At 33.7% G+C, this 22850-nt stretch overlaps 1 protein-coding gene and 1 pseudogene across 1 annotated transcript in view; one reads left to right on the forward strand and one right to left on the reverse strand.

Annotated features, from left to right (window-relative positions):
* LOC112404546 (cell death activator CIDE-B pseudogene) overlaps window positions 1-17742 on the forward strand; it is a 21011-nt pseudogene extending 3269 nt beyond the window's left edge.
* Window positions 1-22850, reverse strand: part of IMMP1L (inner mitochondrial membrane peptidase subunit 1) — a 78867-nt gene that overhangs the window by 39344 nt on the left and 16673 nt on the right. Inside the window, 2 exon segments of the mRNA XM_024752580.1 lie at window positions 19468-19501; window positions 19503-19579. Of these exon segments, the coding sequence (XP_024608348.1) occupies window positions 19468-19501; window positions 19503-19579 (111 nt within the window).

Genomic DNA, 22850 nt, shown 5'->3' on the forward strand with positions numbered 1-22850 from the left:
CCCCCACCAAAAAAAAAAAAAAAAAAAAAAAAGTAGGCTTTACAATGATTTCAGAATACCCGAAGCCACAAAGAAAATATCCACCTGATTGTTCAGGTCTGGAATTCCTTCGAAAAGAAGAGAAAGCGTTTTGTTTCAGAAACAGGAAAAAATGTGAAGTGTCAGGGTTAATTGAAACTATCAGTTTACAGAAATTCATTTATTTTAAAGTATAAGCAGTCAATCAAAGAAGTGATTAATATCATACTTTTTTTTGTTTTGATACATGGAATAGTTAGTGAATATATTAGCATTTAAAGAAGGATTCACATTAAGAAAAGGTGAGAAGAGAGTAGGATGTGAAGCAGAAGACAAATCCCAACATCATAGTTTTGCTACATTTACCTTCATTTGGACAAGAAGAAACAGCAGACTTATGACATTCCTGAGACCTCCATGATTTCTAAAATTCAAGAATATCTACAACAAAATACACTTTTCCCATAGAATTATATCTATCTATACAAAGTAACTGAAAGATATATGTCCATTTCTGACCGTGAATGGAAGTTACCGTGACAAGAAGAGAACAACAAAGACTCATTAAGACATGGATGTTGAGTGGTGTACTCTGTTCAATAGCTAAATAATTTACTCTCACACAGGAGCCTCTCCATCAAAGTAATTCAAATTCCTGCCATTTCAAAATCACCTTCAAGGCTGCTCATGAATTGTTCAAATCTGTAATGTTAAATCTACTGTAAGACATGTGCAGAGGATACTTTTTACATTCTAGAACTGCAAATTCAAGGAGCACTTATCCCCATAATCAATGAAAATTTTATTTAAATCTATTTATTTTGATTCATTCTCAGAGGAAATAATTGACAGCACTTTAAGGTTTAAAGCAGTGAATACTGCTTTAAATTTGACTGCAGCATCAAAATAACTCAAGAACCTAATTTAAAATCCAAATTTCCAGGCTCCCATCATGGAGCTAATGAATTAGAATTTGTGGGAGCAAGGCTGCAGAATCAGTAGTTTTAATAAGCTCCCAGGAAGGAAACCCAGTAAAGAACTTTGTGCTGTCATTTGAGACCACTGAGACATACTCACCATTTTCAGAAACTTGACAAAATTTAACCATTCGTTATTTTTAAACTAAATGTTAACTTTGGGATCATTCTATAAATTTTCATCATCAAATAAACTGTATAATGCTAACATTTCAATGATTTTGAAAATCCAATATTATTTTCTTAAGTTCACCTTTTATACATATATGTACAAAATCAAAACTCATTCTACGTTTATAAAGCATAAGCACTTGACACTATTAATATAATTAAGTACCAGCTTCCAAACAGTGAAATACCAAAACCACCCCATTCATTTACCAATAATTCCCCAATGGCTATATAATCCATCTATTTCAGAACAATATACAAGTTGTACAAGCAATAGTTGAAGGATATTCATTCAAATGGAAGAAATATCATTTAGCATTATTATAGGCTAGCTGTCATGTGCCAGTCTACAGTTCATGCACGGCCCTTTAGGGGTAATACTAAGGCTCACAAATTACCAAAAAAGAAAAAAAAAGTTTATCATCTCTTAAATAATCAATAAGTCCTATGATTCCCATCCTGCACTACTGCTACAGTTGACTTATTTTGTTTTTTAATTTTCTTCATTTCTCCCATCCTATACCCCTTTTTCTTGTCTTCAAAAATAACTCCCTTAACTTTTATTGACACATTGAGTCACCTGTGCAATAAATTTATTAGCTGTAGCTTTTAAAGATGAGTCAACTTTCTGTTATCAACAAGGTATTAAATTCAAGTAACCGATACCTATTTGAAAAGAATGTATGTCACTGAGAAGACCCTATATGTTTACAATGAATTTAATTAAGATGAGTTTATTTGGGACTTTCCAAAGGAGATAACCATTTCTAGTCAAATAATAATGGCTAGGACAGGGAAGGAAAAAACATTAACTCTCAAATGCCACTCAGTAAACAGCTGATTAAAAAACAGGAAAGTAAACAGTGACCATGTTTAATAAAAGTTTTGAGACAAATTTTATTTTGAAAGGAAAGCTACTCTTTTGAAATAATTATATAATACTATTAACTACCATAGAAAGTTACCCTGAGAAATACACTACCTGACAAAATAATTTGAAATTACACATAAACCAAATATTGTATATTTAATATACAAGTTATTACGAGGATAAGAAAAAGCTTTTAGTCCACTTATTTCATGAATAGATCTTTTCAGTGTAATAGAATTTTATTACATAAACAGCTTTTCAAATAGTAAAAATACAAACAGACGGCTAAAGAAGTCCTTTAAAATGAACATAATGCAGTTCAGTAGAAATATTATTAAGCTTCCTCATTCATTCACTTTAAATGGGACAACCAATGAAGAAACACATTTTGGAATACAATAGCTTGGAACCAGTTAAAAAAAATTCATTAAGAATAACAAATTTGCTAGGTAGGTTTGACCAACGATCGCTACATAAATTTATATTTTATTATTTTTTTTTAGATAAAGACCTCATATGGAGAAAAGTAAAATGTACTACACATAAACAGAGACTGCAAGTAAATCAATATATTATGCATAATGGATGATTATATTTCAGTTATTCTTATAATTTCAAAAATACTTTAGTCACCTATATTTAAGATTTTTAAGTTTAAAAACATTATGATTAACGTTTTATAATCTATTTTTTCAAATATAAAGCTACTAAATCAAAAAACATAATAAGATAAAAATCAAGTCCTATGAATAAATATTTTAAAAGTATTCCAGGATCATAACACTGACAACACTAATTATCTTTTCCAGTCTTGGCAGTTATGTTGCATACTGTTTGGGTGACTGATGGGATAATTTCACTTCATTTTCTCTCAGTTTATTCTGGACCATGTAAGAAAAGAATATTAAAATAATTAACACCTCTAAACAAAGTAGTTGATAAAGTTTTTGGTTGAAATAAAATGCTTAAAAAAAGAAAACCTCAATTAACTAATACATGATTCTAGAGCAAGTAACTAAACCCCCATCTGCTAAAGGAAAACTTTGACTAAGAATTTCTGATTTTAAAAAATAGTCATTCAGTATTAATATAAACTATTTTATGACTTTTACATAAGATCATACACTTTCACAAAGAGCCTTTTTTATCAGCAATTTGAGTCAGCATTTCCTTAATTATCAAAAGTATATGTCGATATATTTTGATATCATTAAACATTTTATTCACTAAAAACATTTAATCAGCAAGAATTGAAGCAGTCATAAAACAGGTAAAACGTATGACAAAACAAATTACTCCAATTCCTTATACCTATAGACAGTAGGATTTATTGATAATGGCGTCATATCTAGAAGAACACTAAAGTCTTTAATATTTAATGTCAAATATAAATCTTTACCAAGAGCAAATACATTGTATCACCAAACTAGAAAAAGTATAAAAGACAATAATCAACTTTTCTATTTGAACATTTTAATATATTTTAAGTCATACATAGTTTATAGTTTATATATGTCTTCCATAATTTTGAGTCATATAGCTTATAATAAGGCAACATATTTTAAATAATAAAAAAGCATATTCTTTGCCTTGATCACCTGATTTTTTTGGTTGTTGTTTATAAAATTAATCATAGTTAGCAGGATAGAAATCGCTTTGAGCTTCATGAATGACATCCAAGAGATGGGAAAGGATTAGTTCTCAGTTGCTGCCAGTTATAGTGCCAGGTGGCTTTTTCTGCAGTGAAGGTGTTACGGATAATCCCATTACACTGGTACTAAATCTTGCAGACATCAAAATTATCACCAAGGTTCCTTTTCATCCCATCCTTTCCAAATGACTGGAAGTCGCTTCACCTGAAAGAAGTCAAATCCACATGCAGCTGCTGCTTTAGCAGACAGCAAACTCCCTGAGAACGCCAGTCGTGATTCAATTTTGCTGTGCTGGTGGCCCCCTATTCCCTGTCCAATAATACATCTGTTAAAAAATCCTACAGCTACAAATCAAGTTTAATCCTACTAGGGACCTCATGTTGGTCTTGTCTTCCAAAAAGGCAGCAGGTTCTGCTGTCTATCTGCTGGCGTCTGGGGAATACCATTTAAATCCCAGCCCTACTTAGAAGAATAAGCTAAGGATCACAAAACATGACCTCAAAAACCCTGATATGACTATATTCTGACCCAGAGGCATTCATTCTAGGTGAAGATTAGAACTTTGCATAATAAGATTACACAGCAAGTGAATGATATCAAGGGACTATCCATATGCAGCCGCCTGGTTTTCTATAGACAGCCTGTGCTCTGCAATATGCAGTGCAGACGAAAAAGAGCTTGGTCTTTCTAGCTGAAATAAAATAGATTCACATAAATTAGTTGGCCATTTCCAGATTCCTAAATCCCCTATTACATCTTTTATTGACAGCTCCGGTGAGGATAGCACAAATGTTATTCCTTTTCATTCTGTGCTTCTAGAACAATCATGCTCTGTAATTGAAATGTACATAGATTATGGCTAGAAATTAACATCTTGTTTGCTGTAATCTTGGATTACAATTGACTGTGTACATAATAAAATTAGGAAATCAATGGATGGATTTATCATCTCCAAGAAACTAGAGGCATTGTTTAAAGAACAGTTCAACATTTTGTGCCAACACTTTAAATGTATAAGTCACAAAGAGAAGTCAATAAAAATTTAAGTGAGTAAAAGAATACAACAGGCATCAGCCAATATCTACATAAAAGTTAGATTACATAAAAATTAGCTCATTTGCCTCAGAATTTAGAAAATGTGAATTATTCAGAGGTTTCACAAACAGGATTTTCTCCCTAAACCATACATGAACAAGAAGGTCAGTTACATATAATAAGGCCTCTACGTTTTTATAAAGTAGTTACAGTAGCAGTATTTTATACAAATCATCTTGATCATTTTATACTTTAAAATATTTGAATAAATTCAAATCAACTGTAATTCAAAGTTTTATAATTCTTAACTGTATACTTTTAAAGTACACAGTGAAGTAACCTCTCCTTATATTTATATATATACAGAGCATTTAAAATGTATGGAATCCTAGAAATATTTAAAAAACAATACTTTATGTTCAGTTTTCTTCCAAGAAAATGAAAACTGTACCAACTCTAAGCAAACATATATGAAAAGAGAGATTCATATTCATTCACCCAAATACCTATCCAGAAAAATTCTAAGAATGTGAGAAGGAGTTCTCAACTTTATTTAAAGAAAAAAAGAAGTATCAAGATTTGCCATGGGATTCTTATAAAATTAAGATGCTCGGTATACCTGAAATATGACTTATTTGACAAGTTTGATTTGCCCACAATTGTCGAGGAACATACTACATCCATTACATTGGCCATTATTATCTCCGTATCATCACAATACCTGTAAGCATAGCTCCATAATATCTGATAAATACTCAGTCAGGTGACATAATTCTGATTTTGTGTATAAATCAGGCACCAATATTATTAGTGCTAGAGCTATAAAAAACACTACATGTAATTTCAACTTTATAGGACATGAATACTGTTTGATTATCTTTATTAGAATATTACAAGAAAATTAATGAAGAATGCAAAAAATACACATTTCTGTTATGATTTTTATATGTAATACTCTAGAGCTACACTGTTCAATAAGGTAGCCATTAGCTACATATGGCTATCGAGCACTTGAAATGTGACTAGTCCAAATTGAGATGTACTGTAAGTATAAAATATACACTGGACTCTGAACACAGTACAAAAAGAGAATAAAATATTTTGTATTAATTACATATTGAAAAGATAATATTTTGGACCTAATGGGTTAAATAATATATATATGTGACTTGCATTATATTTCTCTGGAACAGCACTGCTCTAGCAGATCATACAATTTCAATAACATACTCCTAAGCTAACTGAAATTGTACTACTAATAAAAACACTAAAGCAGAGGGTTATTATGGAAAAACAAACATTCCAGTATCAAATCTGATAGAAAAGCCTAGTAAAGAAAAACAAAATGTTGTCATTTATTTTCTATTTCACATCTCTAGCTTAAGGGTAGTGGGGGAGAAGGGACCAGCCAAATCAATGACCAACATGTACCAAAAAAGAATGTTTTATAGTTACAAAAATGCTTTAACCCAGTAAACAAAGGTTTTTAGAAAAAACACAGCTTGGGCAACTTCATAAAAGACTAGTAAGGTCTGTGTGTTATCCCTCAATGAGTCCAATAAACAGCAACTTCAAAAAAGTCTGGATCTAGACAGGGCCGTGATTTTTGCCTAAGGTGCTATATAATTGTTTATATTCAAATTTTAAAACTACATTTTAAGTAATAACTATAATAGAGATTTGAAGCATTTAGTATATTTCAGAATTTTAGCAAAATTTAAAAGATCAATTTTATAAATTACTAGAAAACTGCTTTTTCATTAGTCTTCTCATCATTTCATCAATGTAGGTAAAGAAAAAATAGTCCATTAATAAAAAGTGTTTTACAGAAACAAGGCAAACTGTAAATAGTTAAAGTATAAAACATATACCTAATTTAATTCAAGAAAAGTTAACGGCTGATTTAGTATGACCACAGACAATTGATATCATACAATTAAAACACACAGTCTATCTTTGTCACACATTGGAATATTATTTCAATATAAACAACAGTATGTAAGATATTAACTCATTTAAAAGTTGCTTTTTCATAATTATTCCTTCATAATATGTATCTAAAATACTAAGACTAAAGATGAAATATGAGTATCAATAAATAAGATGGGTAAACTCTAAATCAATTCTTCATGACCCAGCCATACCACTTTTTCCTATCCTTTTAAAATTATTTAAGTTCTTTTCTTTTCTGGTTACAAGTATCACACAGACATAGACACACATAGACACAAAAAAACCCCCAAAATAATAACAATAAAAAACTTTCTAGTCATCAATATATGAGTGCAATGATATTCAGTCTAAGCTAATCCCCAGACATCCAAATTCATGAATAAAAATTCATCAGTTTTAAATACACTGAGCCTATTAAGCAAGAACAAAAGCATATGCACAAAAGAGCTTTTAATATATTTCAAAGCCCACAAGAGCCATGGTCTCATTAAAATTATAAATTACACAAACATGGAATGAAGATTCAAACTGCAGTGCAGCTAAGCAGATTACAGAAAACCCCGCGTTCCATATGATAACACACCATGGCCCTCCCAGATGGAGGCTTGGAACAAAAAGGCCATCACCACAGCTAGGGAAAACCTCCTTGTGATCTCTGGTTTCTGTTCAGCAGATGACAGCCAAATAATATGTTGATTATTCTGTTTGTGCTGCTAAGCTTGTAAGATGGAATAAAAGCGATATGATCTATTGTGAACCCAATGCTAATGTGTTGCTCCACTCATAAATAATATGCTGAATTTATTTTGAAAATATCTTTTATCTGAATTTCAGTTTTCAAATGCATGAATTAAAATAAAAGCCAGTATAAAATTATATTTAATGTTATGCTTTAAACTAAAAAATGTAGATGACAAGTGAAAAATATCTAGGTGCTTAGTTAAGAGTCAAGTACAATCACCTTTCTTTAATTTCAACACTGTGATCAGAGACAAAATATATTTTTAAATAGGCAATTACTCTCATGAAATATAAATGTAAAATTAAGTAATACAATAATCATGAAGTTAACAATAAACATTATTGACAAGATAAAAACTAAAATACCAGGGTATATAAAAACACTTTGCTCCAATATAAATAATAGCACGTAGAACAAATACCTAAAATATTTTTGAATAACAACACAATACCTGTAAGCATAGCTCCATAATATCTGATAAATACTCAGTCAGGTGACATAATTCTGATTTTGTGTATAAATCAGGCACCAATATTATTAGTGCTAGAGCTATAAAAAACACTACATGTAATTTCAACTTTATAGGACATGAATACTGTTTGATTATCTTTATTAGAATATTACAAGAAAATTAATGAAGAATGCAAAAAATACACATTTCTGTTATGATTTTTATATGTAATACTCTAGAGCTACACTGTTCAATAAGGTAGCCATTAGCTACATATGGCTATCGAGCACTTGAAATGTGACTAGTCCAAATTGAGATGTACTGTAAGTATAAAATATACACTGGACTCTGAACACAGTACAAAAAGAGAATAAAATATTTTGTATTAATTACATATTGAAAAGATAATATTTTGGACCTAATGGGTTAAATAATATATATATATGACTTGCATTTATTTCTCTGGAACAGCACTGCTCTAGCAGATCATACAGTTTCAATAACATACTCCTAAGCTAACTGAAATTGTACTACTAATAAAAACACTAAAGCAGAGGGTTATTATGGAAAAACAAACATTCCAGTATCAAATCTGATAGAAAAGCCTAGTAAAGAAAAACAAAATGTTGTCATTTATTTTCTATTTCACATCTCTAGCTTAAGGGTAGTGGGGGAGAAGGGACCAGCCAAATCAATGACCAACATGTACCAAAAAAGAATGTTTTATAGTTACAAAAATGCTTTAACCCAGTAAACAAAGGTTTTTAGAAAAAACACAGCTTGGGCAACTTCATAAAAGACTAGTAAGGTCTGTGTGTTATCCCTCAATGAGTCCAATAAACAGCAACTTCAAAAAAGTCTGGATCTAGACAGGGCCGTGATTTTTGCCTAAGGTGCTATATAATTGTTTATATTCAAATTTTAAAACTACATTTTAAGTAATAACTATAATAGAGATTTGAAGCATTTAGTATATTTCAGAATTTTAGCAAAATTTAAAAGATCAATTTTATAAATTACTAGAAAACTGCTTTTTCATTAGTCTTCTCATCATTTCATCAATGTAGGTAAAGAAAAAATAGTCCATTAATAAAAAGTGTTTTACAGAAACAAGGCAAACTGTAAATAGTTAAAGTATAAAACATATACCTAATTTAATTCAAGAAAAGTTAACAGCTGATTTAGTATGACCACAGACAATTGATATCATACAATTAAAACACACAGTCTATCTTTGTCACACATTGGAATATTATTTCAATATAAACAACAGTATGTAAGATATTAACTCATTTAAAAGTTGCTTTTTCATAATTATTCCTTCATAATATGTATCTAAAATACTAAGACTAAAGATGAAATATGAGTATCAATAAATAAGATGGGTAAACTCTAAATCAATTCTTCATGACCCAGCCATACCACTTTTTCCTATCCTTTTAAAATTATTTAAGTTCTTTTCTTTTCTGGTTACAAGTATCACACAGACATAGACACACATAGACACAAAAAAAACCCCAAAATAATAACAATAAAAAACTTTCTAGTCATCAATATATGAGTGCAATGATATTCAGTCTAAGCTAATCCCCAGACATCCAAATTCATGAATAAAAATTCATCAGTTTTAAATACACTGAGCCTATTAAGCAAGAACAAAAGCATATGCACAAAAGAGCTTTTAATATATTTCAAAGCCCACAAGAGCCATGGTCTCATTAAAATTATAAATTACACAAACATGGAATGAAGATTCAAACTGCAGTGCAGCTAAGCAGATTACAGAAAACCCCGCGTTCCATATGATAACACACCATGGCCCTCCCAGATGGAGGCTTGGAACAAAAAGGCCATCACCACAGCTAGGGAAAACCTCCTTGTGATCTCTGGTTTCTGTTCAGCAGATGACAGCCAAATAATATGTTGATTATTCTGTTTGTGCTGCTAAGCTTGTAAGATGGAATAAAAGCGATATGATCTATTGTGAACCCAATGCTAATGTGTTGCTCCACTCATAAATAATATGCTGAATTTATTTTGAAAATATCTTTTATCTGAATTTCAGTTTTCAAATGCATGAATTAAAATAAAAGCCAGTATAAAATTATATTTAATGTTATGCTTTAAACTAAAAAATGTAGATGACAAGTGAAAAATATCTAGGTGCTTAGTTAAGAGTCAAGTACAATCACCTTTCTTTAATTTCAACACTGTGATCAGAGACAAAATATATTTTTAAATAGGCAATTACTCTCATGAAATATAAATGTAAAATTAAGTAATACAATAATCATGAAGTTAACAATAAACATTATTGACAAGATAAAAACTAAAATACCAGGGTATATAAAAACACTTTGCTCCAATATAAATAATAGCACATAGAACAAATACCTAAAATATTTTTGAATAACAAAAAGTATCACTGAAGGCCTTATGAATGTTAACTTGTACACAAATGGATGCTCACAAGAAATCCTACTTAAAATCAAAATAATTAAAAAGAAGCTTATATAGTAGGAAGCAGCCGCATAGCACAGGGAGATCAGCTCAGTGCTTTGTGACCACCTAGAGGGGTGGGATAGGGACGGTAGGAGGGAGATGCAAGAGGGAGGAGATATGGGGATATATATATATGTATAGCTGATTCACTTTGTTATAAAGCAGAAACTAACACACCATTGTAAAGCAATTATACCCCAATAAAGATGTTTAGAAAAAAAGAAGCTTATAAAAATAATTTTCAAATATAATAGACAGCATTCATATCGCTTTGATGACAAAAGTTAAAACCTAATTTTTCTCCTCAATTAAATACCTTAAACTTTAATAGTGTAAACTATACCCAAATGAGGTAACTGAAATTACGTCTGTAAATACTTCACAAAATTTCATGGATAAACATTTTTATGAATACTAGAATTGTTAAAAATATTGAAAATCATAACATTTTCCCACCCCAGAAATTCTTTCCTGGATTTTCTAGTAAACTTTCCTTAAAGACAAACAAATAAATAAAGTAGTACATTAAAGCTGCAGGTAAGGTAAACACAGATTACACACTATTTTCTTAAGTGGGTATTTTGTAGGCGGTACATAATTATGTTCATTTACAAAAGTCCACTTTGTTTTTCTGTCTAGAGACATAGATTGAGTCTAAAAAGAGAAGCAGAACTGCCTAATGTGAGAATACAGGCTAAAAATTACGGATGCAAAAGGTAAAATTACAACACTTTTAGAGAAAAACACAGAACACAGAACATCCTTGGCGTAGACAATTATTTCTTAAGTAAGATGTAAAAGCACTAAACATAAATGACAAACTAGACTACTTTAAAGTCATAAACTTCTGTTCATCAAAAGCACTATTAATAGATTGAAAAGGCAAACCTCAGAGTTGGAGAAATATTTGCAATACCTAAAAAAATGAAGGACTCATATTCTGAATATATAAAGAGCTCCTACAAATCAAAGAAAAAGGCAGCCCAACAAAAAAATGGGCAAAAGAAGTGAACAGGCACTTCACAAAAGAGAATAACAAATAATCAATATACATATGAAAAAGTGCTCAATTTCATCAATCATCAGGGAGCTAGAAATTAAAACAGTATAATGATTTACTACTTTATACCCACCAGAATTGAAAGATGAAAAAGATGGCGAAAGGGAGTGTTAGCAAAGATGCAGAGCAACTTGAACTCTCATATGAACGTAAATTAGTACAACCATTTCAGAAAACTGGCAATTTTGATTAAAGCTGGAAATAATCGTACTTATGATCCAGTAATTTTGCTCCTAGACATATGCTCAGCAGAAACCCATAAATATATTACTCAGGAGATACGTATTAGAATGTTTATATTTAACATTATATGGAAATCACCCAAATGTCCATTAACAGAATAGATAAAAAATAGTTGTGATATAGTCATATAATAGAATGCAGCAATGAAAATGAACAGATTACAACTACATGCAACAATGTAGATGAATCTCAAGACATAATGTTGAACAAAGGAAACCAGACATAAAAAAATTATACTGTATAATTCTATACATAAAATACAAAACCAAGCAAAACTAATCTATGCTATTAAAAGTCAAGGCAGTAGTAATCCTTGTGCAGGGAGGGAGACAGTGGCTGGAAGAGAGCATGAAGGTGTCTTCTAGAGTGCTGATAATGTTCTTTTTCGTATCTGGGTGCTATTTGCATAATTGTATTTGGCTTCTAAAAAATTCATTGAGCCATCCACTTATAATATGTACACTTTTCCATATATATAGCTTTCTTTAAAAATGCAATTTTGCACACAAATACAGATATACAAAGGTAGTCAAAATCCTTGTCGTAAGAAATTTAGGAACAACTAATGTATGTATAATCTAAAGGTGAAAACTAAAGGTTCTTATACTACTTATTTGAATAATCAATTTTTCAAACCAACAGGTAAGATAAGTTCCTGAACTCTTATAAATGGAGGAGCAACAGCTATTCACCCTATTATATTCCCCAGCTCCCAAGCTACAATACCATATTTTCAGAGATAACTGGCCTTTGTGTCAGAGTAGCTGCTGGTGCCGCTATTATAACAGATCTTCTAAAATAGTCTCAGTACTGAAAAATTGCCCTTATGTGAGAAAGTAAAGTAGCACAGAAGATAAGGCAGTATAAAGAATATGTCTGCTGTTTTCCCCATTGCCCACAAATTTCATAAGCTTTTATTTATTATGAAAGCTTATTACCTAATTTAATGGGAATCTTTTGAAAACATTTATTTTACTTTTCAGTGAAGTTAAAATATAATTCTTTAATATCAATATCCTATAAATTAAATGAAACTTCATGATAATTTGACAATTTACATCTCATTATTTCCCACTTAAATATTTTCCCTTACTTCTATACTGGAACCAACACACGATTTACAACACTGTTTTGCTCATATTGAAAAGATACTTTAAGAAATAAGCTAAGGGCTTCCCTAGTGGCACAATGGTTAAGAATCTACCTGCCAATGCAGGGGACACGGGTTCGAGCCCTGGTCTGGGAAGATCCCACATGCTGTGGAGCAACTAAGCCCATGAGCCACAACTACTGAGCCTGCACTCTAGAGCCCACGAGCCACAACTACTGAGCTCATGTGCCACAACTACTGAAGCCTGTGTGCCTAGAGCCCGTGCTCTGCAACAAGAGAAGCCACCGCAATGAGAAGCCTGTGCACCACAACAAAGAGTAGCCCCCACTCTCTGCAACTAGAGAAAGCCCGCGCACAGCAACAAAGACCCAGCGCAGCCAAAAATAAATTATAAAAAAAAAAAGAAAGAAGCTAAAAGAGATCACCTAATGATTATATAGTTCACATTTTACTTGTATAATAAATATTTATTCAGTTCTTACTATCTCCCTGGCTCTGGGGATAAAGGAATAAAACTGGCTAATTCTGTGGGAAATATAGTAGGTTTATCCCTTTCTTTCTCTCTCTCATTTGACTAACAAAACAAAACTGTTTTTAACTAGTAACATAGTCACATATTCAAAAATTAAAAACAATCTAAAAGATATACAGTAAAAGCCACTGAGCTCATGTGCCACAACTACTGAAGCCTGTGTGCCTAGAGCCCGTGCTCTGCAACAAGAGAAGCCACCGCAATGAGAAGCCTGTGCACCACAACAAAGAGTAGCCCCCACTCTCTGCAACTAGAGAAAGCCCGCGCACAGCAACAAAGACCCAGCGCAGCCAAAAATAAGTTATAAAAAAAAAAAGAAAGAAGCTAAAAGAGATCACCTAATGATTATATAGTTCACATTTTACTTGTATAATAAATATTTATTCAGTTCTTACTATCTCCCTGGCTCTGGGGATAAAGGAATAAAACTGGCTAATTCTGTGGGAAATATAGTAGGTTTATCCCTTTCTTTCTCTCTCTCATTTGACTAACAAAACAAAACTGTTTTTAACTAGTAACATAGTCACATATTCAAAAATTAAAAACAATCTAAAAGATATACAGTAAAAGCCCCATCTACTTTGTTTTCCTTACTCATCCACATACAAGATTTAGATTTTGTATACCTGTCCAGATTTTCTTTATGCAAATATAAGCAATTATGAATATATCTTACGCCTCTCCTCCTTTATACAAAAAGTAGTTTACTATACACTCTGCTTGAACTTTGCTCTTTTCAAGTAACAGTGTATGCTTGAAAACTTTCCAAATCTTCATATAGAGAACAACCTTTCTATTTTTACAGCTGTAGAGTACTTCACTGTACAGCTATGCCAGAGTTCATTCAACCATTATCCTACTGATAGATAGTAGGGATGTTTTCAATCTTTTGCTGCTACAAAAGAAGCTACAATGAAAACTTTTATGCATATGTTTTGTTTTGTTTTGTTTTGTTTGCGGTACGCGGGCCTCTCACTGTTGTGGCCTCTCCCGTTGCGGAGCACAGGCTCCGGACGCGCAGGCTCAGCGGCCATGGCTCACGGGCCAAGCCGCTCCGCGGCACATGGGATCTTCCCGGACCAGGGCACGAACCCGTGTCCCCTGTATCGGCAGGCAGACTCTCAACCACTGCGCCACCAGGGAAGCCCTGCATATGTTATTTTATAAGTACATAAGTATATCTGTAATAAATTCCCAGAATTGGCTGAGACAAGTGTATAAATGCATTGGTCTTTCTCTAGAAATTGCTAATTTTTCTTCTGTGGGGGCTGTGTCATTTTGCTTCCACCACATATACATCTCAGATGTATACCAGAAAAAGCTATTCTTCTCTTTGGGCCTCTAAGATATTTTGTTCATCAGGCAATTCTCAAAGATGTTCTCATTGGAAAAAACTATATGAAGTTCTTTGTTTATTTGTCCCCAAATGCATATGTAAAATTGCTGACTTAGTTTTCAAGTTGGAAAAATATCGCTGATGTAGGAAATCATCATATTGATGCCTAATGTGCTGGGATAGCAACTGTCTGTCTCTCTTCCCGAGATCTCCTTTCATTTAAAAACAAATATACACCCCCATCCCAATTTTTTTCCTTTAAATTCACATTCAGTACTTTATAATTGGGAAAGCAGTCAAATGCATTTCACTTTTAAATGAATGTTTTCCTGAAGCACTTAAATGTTTTCTGGAAACCAAATCTATGTTACTTCTATATTTTCCTTTACAAAGCTATCATTTCAAAGGTAGTTTAATCTTTATGACTGACATTTTCAATAGGCAATGTCACCTAATACATTGTTTTTATTTCAAAGCCCATCCTGTCAAATATTTTATCATTAAAAACAACCACTTAAGCTCATTGGACTTCCTATTTAAGGAATCCTTAAGTAAATCCAGTTTCAATATCACTGTTTTATAAGAAAATATGTACATGATAATTTTTATTCCCCAAATAAGGATACCATAGTATTGATACATGCAAATCTAGGCTGCATTTCAATCATCCAGAAATCAGTTGTGAGATAATCTCAGTCTCTTGAACAAAGCAGTAAGACAAGTTGCTGACCCCAAAGTAAATTTTAAATTTACCTTCTATGCCCTTAATCAGTAGATGGGGTAGACCGTACTTAAGCTCTCACCTAACCAATGAATATATTAGGTAAATGCTGATTTTTACATTAGAGTTAATATAATGCACTGAGAGTAAAAACCAAGAATTACCTAACAAAGGTAAAACAAAACAAAACAACAACAAAGAAACCACATCGTAAGCAGCACCCAGGACATAAAAGTTATCAGTCTAATACAATTTAGGAAAACGGTCCTAGATAGCATAACGGTCTCTGAGGAAATCACATAAATTCTGTGAAATGACCAATGTTCACAATAACAACTCTGACCCATCAAAAAAAACAAAAACAAAAACAACTTACATTATACTCAATTTGCTCTGTTTAAGAAGACAGAAGGGTACATTTTATATTTCAAAAACATTTTATAAAAAAATATCCATATGAAATAAACTTTGGCACACAAAAGGATAAGATTCAATTATTCACAAAACTAACAGATGAGGAAATAGTACACCACTTGTTAATAACAGGCCAATGAATGAGGAATTACTCTAAGTAAGATTCTCAAAGTTAGAATATACCACAGTTGCCTTTCAGAAGATGAACTGTAATAAAGTGCAGTAACATTTTGGGGGCCTTTAAACATACAATTCTCTGTGCAAGGCCACTTCTTGGTTAAGAGTCCAAAGAATACCTGATAATTTCTGGAAGCTAGTCATGCAAATTCTCTACTTCAATGGCTGGACACACTCAAGAATGTATCCTGATTTCACTTTTCACTTTGTTTTCTTTAAATTGTGACTGCCACTAAGTAGACAGTTTGGTCTGGTTTCTAGCTCCAACCTTGTGCAATTCACTCAATCTCTTTAGCTCTCCTTATTTTCTTCATCAGTAAAGTGAAGAAGTTATAGAAAACATGATATAATAGTAAATGGAATCAAAGTGCTAATAAAGTAAAACAAAGAGTTACTACATTAGGTCCTATATCTGTATATCTACTACACATATACTATTTTTAAACTGTCACAAGTTACATGGCACTCTACCATATATTTAAGGCCTACAGTAAAGAAATTATGATCACTTCAGAATCTTTTCCAACACTTAATATGTGTCAATCTCAGGATACAACAACTTTCTCATGTACTCATTTAAATTAATTTAAAACACCACTATAATCAATTATCTTTAACCTGAAAATATATGACCTTTTTCCACTTGACACATAAAAATCAACATATGATATGTAAAAGAACATTCATGGAAATGTTAATTATAATAGCCAAACACCAGAAAGAACCCAAACATCCACCAAAAACAGAATGGATGAATTCTGTCATATTCATTCCAAAGGAATAACACATGATAATGAAAATGAATAAAATAAAACTACATGCAACTATGTAGATGACCTTCAAAACATAATGCTGGGTAAAGGAAGAAAGAATGCATATGATTCCGGACAATGGGGCTCACCAGTAGGCCCATCTGCATCCCATGCTACCCCACAGGAGCACCCCACAGCTGCAGCAGTGTCACACTGCAGCAATCTAGCACCAACCCAAAAGGAAGTACAAAGGTGGTCGCAGTCTCCAAGCTCAGTCAGGATCCAATATGAGCTCCAAGACTGGCTGTAGGGTCTGGACCCCAGCTCCACCACTCTAGCCACCTTTCTGTGTCTGTGATCACAGCTGCCACCTGCCAGGAACTACCAGACAAAGCACTGGAGACCCTGTGGTTAACACTGGTGATAGACGAGGATGGGACCTCTGTGGACTGCAAGGACTTCTTCCAATTGTTGGAAGAGGATACACGCCTGATGATGCTGGAGTTCAAGCAGAGTTGGAGCCCCAGCAGGAGTAGGTGCTATCATATGGCCTAGGCTGGGAGAAGCCCAAGCACAGCAAGGACATTGCCCTCATTACCTTGAACATATACAAGCAAAACCCTTGAGACCTCTTTGGCCTGAACATCAAAGCCACACTCTACAGGATCTACTCCATGAGTTGTGACTTTCAAGTACTTGGCCCAAAGAAAGTACTCAGGGAGCTCATCCAGTTGAACCTCCATGATGCTGCTGCAAGGCCTGAGCCACGTTGCTGGGAATCTCCTCTACTCTTTGCAATGCAGTGGAGGAGGCTGAGCGGTGACAGTGGCAGCAGCAGGGTCCCCTCCATCCCTACTGAGAAGGGGCTCTGAACTTCTGCCCCAGACTCATTCCAAGAGATACCCTGTGAGGACTGTGAGAGCATCAGGTTTGGAGACCTGGAGGCAGTGCAGACTAGATAACTCACCTGACTTCCCCCATTATTCTCTGACAGCACTGTGATAGGTCCCATCAGCATAATGCTTTCCATGCCTAGCCTATACACTTTCCTCAAGAATGCTGTCCTTTCCTAGCGATCTTTCCAGCCTCTCACTTACCCTGAAAGGCTACAAACTTGTCCCCAGGCATCTTGATCCCATTCTGATTGCAGCTACATCTAAATTCCTTACAACTCCTCCTGTCCCTAAGCTCTTTAGTACAGTGAAGTCAGCCCTCTGACTTTACCTTAAGCTCTCTATTTCTTCATACCCTTCCCCTTAAAAATAACAAAAACATTTCCAACAAAAATACAAAAAAGTTTATCCAAAAAAAGAATACATATGAGTCCCTAAAGATTAAAAAGAGGCAAAATGTGAACACATTGCTGAGGAATACACATAAAAGTGATAAAATTATATAGAGAATTATCTAAATAGTTATCACAAAAATCAGGACATTGGTTACCTCTAAGGAAAAGGAAGATTATACCAAGAGCTTCTGGTATGTCAGTAATGATCTATGGTTACTGAATGTCTGCTTTATACTTATTCATTTTATGTTTCTATATAGTGTTATATTTCATAATAAAAATGTTTAAAATGATATACTTTCTGAAAAAATATATTCTGAAAGAGAAGGAAGAAAGGGCTCCTCTTTTTTGCTAACAATTTTATTTTTTTGGTCTACATTTCTAATTTTTATTGCAATATTTTAATAATAAAGAAATGTTACTATGCCTAATTCTCCAGAATCTTAACAAAGAACAGATTTTACAGGCTTTCCAAATGGCCACAAAAAAAGTACCAGGTCATTAAAGAGTATAAGATCAGTTATTTTGTTAAATTTTTGCTTAGCTCAATGTTGTGCCTGTTGCTTTTTCTTCTTTTCAAGAAAATGTATGCTTACTTTCAAAACAAATCTGTATTACATCCAGATATTAATTTTATGCAGGCTGTACTCCAAAAAATATATAATAATTTAGCTCAAAAGTAGGAAGAAAAACTTTTAACTCTCACACATTTTAAAACAATTTTAGGAACACCTGTGTTTGCATTCAGTATGAGGGTTCATAATAGGATGGACACAAATATGACACTTGAGATCCAATCCAATGTCACTCTGCATAAGAATGGTTCACTGTGCGCACTAGAAAACATAACCACTAGATTACAGGATGGATATACAAAACAAGTTACACTTAAAGTCCACTGTATAAAATGTAATGTAGGGTAACTCACTCAAAATAGATCCAACAGTGTCTAATTTAAATTATACTAAAGATGTTTTAAATAGTTCCTTTGGAAAAACATAAAGGGAATTTAAATGATTACAAACGAGATAATAATAATAATAATCAGACAGATTACAAACATATACACACACATATAATTTAGGAAATCCTAAAAGTTCCATCACCTACAAGCACCCTTCAATGTATGTTTGTTACAACTTTTAGATGCCACTAAACAGGAAGCAGACAATAAAACTTAGAAACAAGACTATCAGCACTTTCATCAGGCTTCAGATATCAACATAATGGGTATCACCCGTTATGAAAACAGAGCTGCTTTGGTTGTATACTGTTTTTTTGTGAATGCAGGCAAGGATTCCCCTCTATAGTGGGTCCAGCTAACCAGTTATTTGCCCATCTATTAAGTGCCAACTTTAAAAAATTATACTATGTCCAGCAGGGAGCAGCATTACAACATTCATAAGACTTAACCACAACATGAAACCGACAGAAGAAAAAGAAGGAAAAAAACCCACTTACCATAGGTCTTTTCAATGATACATTCAATTTTTAGGGCAATTGCAGGGCTTCCAGAAAAAACATCTAAAGCATGTTTCAAAGCATATATAGGTGATCCATGGTTTCAGGATTCCTAAAGCAGGAAATCAAAATTATATTAAGTAAAGGCTTCTTTCAGCCATATTTAGTTAAATTAGTATATAATATGACCAAGTGTCTCTCAGCTGTTAAGGTGCACCTTCCTTATTGGATCAATAGGATTCTGAATTCAGATATTCAATGACACTTCGGATAAAATGATTTTAAAAAGCAGAATATTAAAGTCCTTTATTTACCAGAGAATTTAAGTAGAAGAAAGTAAATGGGTGACATAATACATCAATCAACCTAGAGAAAACTGTGGTCAAGGACTTAAAGGAGTTGATAAGCCAACCATATACAGTTATGATATATCAAATCCTTCTAAACAATTTGCAGGTAATAGAGAGGATATAACATTCATTTCTACAGGTCAGCATGAATGAATATCTAGGGTTAGTTTTAGTTTTAAGAATACAAAGGCAGCAGAGAAGTAGTTTGTAATGCTGATATGTTAAGCCTGATTAGTGTGATATTTACTGAATATGAGGAATGCACCTGATATTGTAGAAAAACTCCGTGACCAGTCATAATATGTCAAAGGCAAAACATATTATGTTTGATATTCTCCTGGATGTCAAAACCTGCCTCATATTCAACAATAATAACTCCATGTCAGTTCTTATGACTGACGAAATGATGTATCACCACTGTTACGTGAAACATTAAACAGTTTGCTTTATATGTGTTTACATGCAAAGTTTCATCATTTACACCAAAAACCAAATTTTTGCCATTAAAAGAAGATAACATATGAATATTTACCTTGAAATGTATATAATATAAATAATAAATATATATAATAAAAGTTTGTGTAATATATAATATCACGTGTCAATATATCATAAATATTTACTTGCAATTTAACGAATAATACATAAAATGGTTCCTACTATTTTCTACAGGGAAAATGACATGAGAAGCTTGAGTGTATGATATCAAGACTACAGTTACTCTCTAATAATCATCATTAATTTGACTTAATTTTAAAGAAACTCTGATATATTCATCTTTTAACCTTTAACGCTAAGCTAGTCATAGCATTATTTCTTATTTTTTGCTCTCCTTAAAGTCTTCCCCATCCTATTTCTTGCCTTTGCTTTTGTACATTTCACTTTTCTGATACTTCCTCATTTTTGCCAATCTACCTTCCCTCTCCTTTATAATGCATTTCTGTTTCAACCCCAATTTTTGTTTTATTTAATCTCCTCTCTTTATGACCCTAACATCTTTCTTCCCTTTTCTCTTAGGACCCTTAAAAGTGAGGGTTGATTTTTTCTTTTGTTTTTTCTGTAACAACAATTGTGCTTAAATATACTCTTTCATCCACTTACAGGCACTGTGCTTGATCTTAATAATCCCACCTGTTTAGAACACTCAACTAAATATACTTAAATTATATTGCTGCTACTCATAAAAATATTTTTTCCTCTGAGTTACTGAAATATTTGAAGAACTCACTAAACATTTTGGAGCCAGTCTTTTTTTTTTTTTTTTAAGATTTATTTATTATTTATTTATTTTTGGCTGCGTTGGGTCTTTAGTTGCGGCACGCAGGGTCTTCGTTGAGGCATGCGGGATCTTTCATTGCGGCGCATGGGCTTCTCTCTAGTTGTGGCGTGCGGGTTTTCTCTCTCTAGTTGTGGCATGTGGGTTTCCTCTCTCTGGTTGTGGTGCGTGGGCTCCAGAGCATGTGGGCTCTGTAGTTTGTGGCACACAGGCTCTCTAGTTGAGGCACGTGAGCTCAGTTGTTGTGGTGTGTGGGCTTAGTTGCCTGGCTGCATGTGGGATCTTAGTTCCCTGACCAGAGATCGAACCCACATCCCCTGCATTGTAAAGGCGGATTCTTTACCACTGGACCCCCAGGGAAGTCCCTGGAGTCAGTCTTAAAACACCCCAAATCTCAAGAAAATCTAATCACACACTCCTTCCATTCAATTTGAGAGGTGATTTAGGATCTCACTATATGGTGTGAATAAATACTGAGTAACAAACTTTAAGTTAACAGAATTTTGCTTTATTCATGTGTGTGTATGCCCATGTGTACAATATCCTCATCAAAAAGCAAAGACACATTAAAGAACCCCATACTTCTAATATATATTATAAAGTCTAAAAAGAAGGGCTTCCCTGGTGGCACAGTGGTTGAGAGTCTGCCTGTCGATGCAGAGGACATGGGTTCATGCCCCGGTCCGGGAAGATCCCACATAACGCGGAGCGGCTAGGCCCGTGAGCCATGGCCACTGAGTCTGCGCGTCCGGAGCCTGTGCTCCGCAACCGGAGAGGCCACAACAGTGAGAGGCCCGCGTACCGCAAAAAAAAAAAAAAAAAAAGTCTAAAAAGAAAAGTGATTTCCCTATTTGGCACTTTCTAATATGAATATTAACATTAACAGTATTGGCGTATGGTGAAATAATCTCACAACAAAATATTATGCAAAACTTTGAGTTTTAAAAATTATAAATAATTATATAACACATTTATAATATAATTACCTAAAAAGAGACTATAGTGGGTTGAGTAGTGTTCTCCCTTTCCCCCAAACTCATGTCTACTTGGAACACGTGCGGGTTTTCTCTCTCTAGTTGTGGCATGTGGGTTTCCTCTCTCTGGTTGTGGTGCGTGGGCTCCAGAGCATGTGGGCTCTGTAGTTTGTGGCACACAGGCTCTCTAGTTGAGGCACGTGAGCTCAGTTGTTGTGGTGTGTGGGCTTAGTTGCCTGGCTGCATGTGGGATCTTAGTTCCCTGACCAGAGATCGAACCCACATCCCCTGCATTGTAAAGGCGGATTCTTTACCACTGGACCCCCAGGGAAGTCCCTGGAGTCAGTCTTAAAACACCCCAAATCTCAAGAAAATCTAATCACACACTCCTTCCATTCAATTTGAGAGGTGATTTAGGATCTCACTATATGGTGTGAATAAATACTGAGTAACAAACTTTAAGTTAACAGAATTTTGCTTTATTCATGTGTGTGTATGCCCATGTGTACAATATCCTCATCAAAAAGCAAAGACACATTAAAGAACCCCATACTTCTAATATATATTATAAAGTCTAAAAAGAAGGGCTTCCCTGGTGGCACAGTGGTTGAGAGTCTGCCTGTCGATGCAGAGGACATGGGTTCATGCCCCGGTCCGGGAAGATCCCACATAACGCGGAGCGGCTGGGCCCGTGAGCCATGGCCACTGAGTCTGCGCGTCCGGAGCCTGTGTTCCGCAACCGGAGAGGCCACAACAGTGAGAGGTCCGCGTACCGCAAAAAAA

This window comes from Neophocaena asiaeorientalis, unplaced genomic scaffold (assembly GCF_003031525.2).
Source record: "Neophocaena asiaeorientalis asiaeorientalis breed wild unplaced genomic scaffold, Neophocaena_asiaeorientalis_V1.1 scaffold196, whole genome shotgun sequence".
In the NCBI taxonomy this organism is placed as follows: Eukaryota; Metazoa; Chordata; class Mammalia; order Artiodactyla; family Phocoenidae; genus Neophocaena; species Neophocaena asiaeorientalis.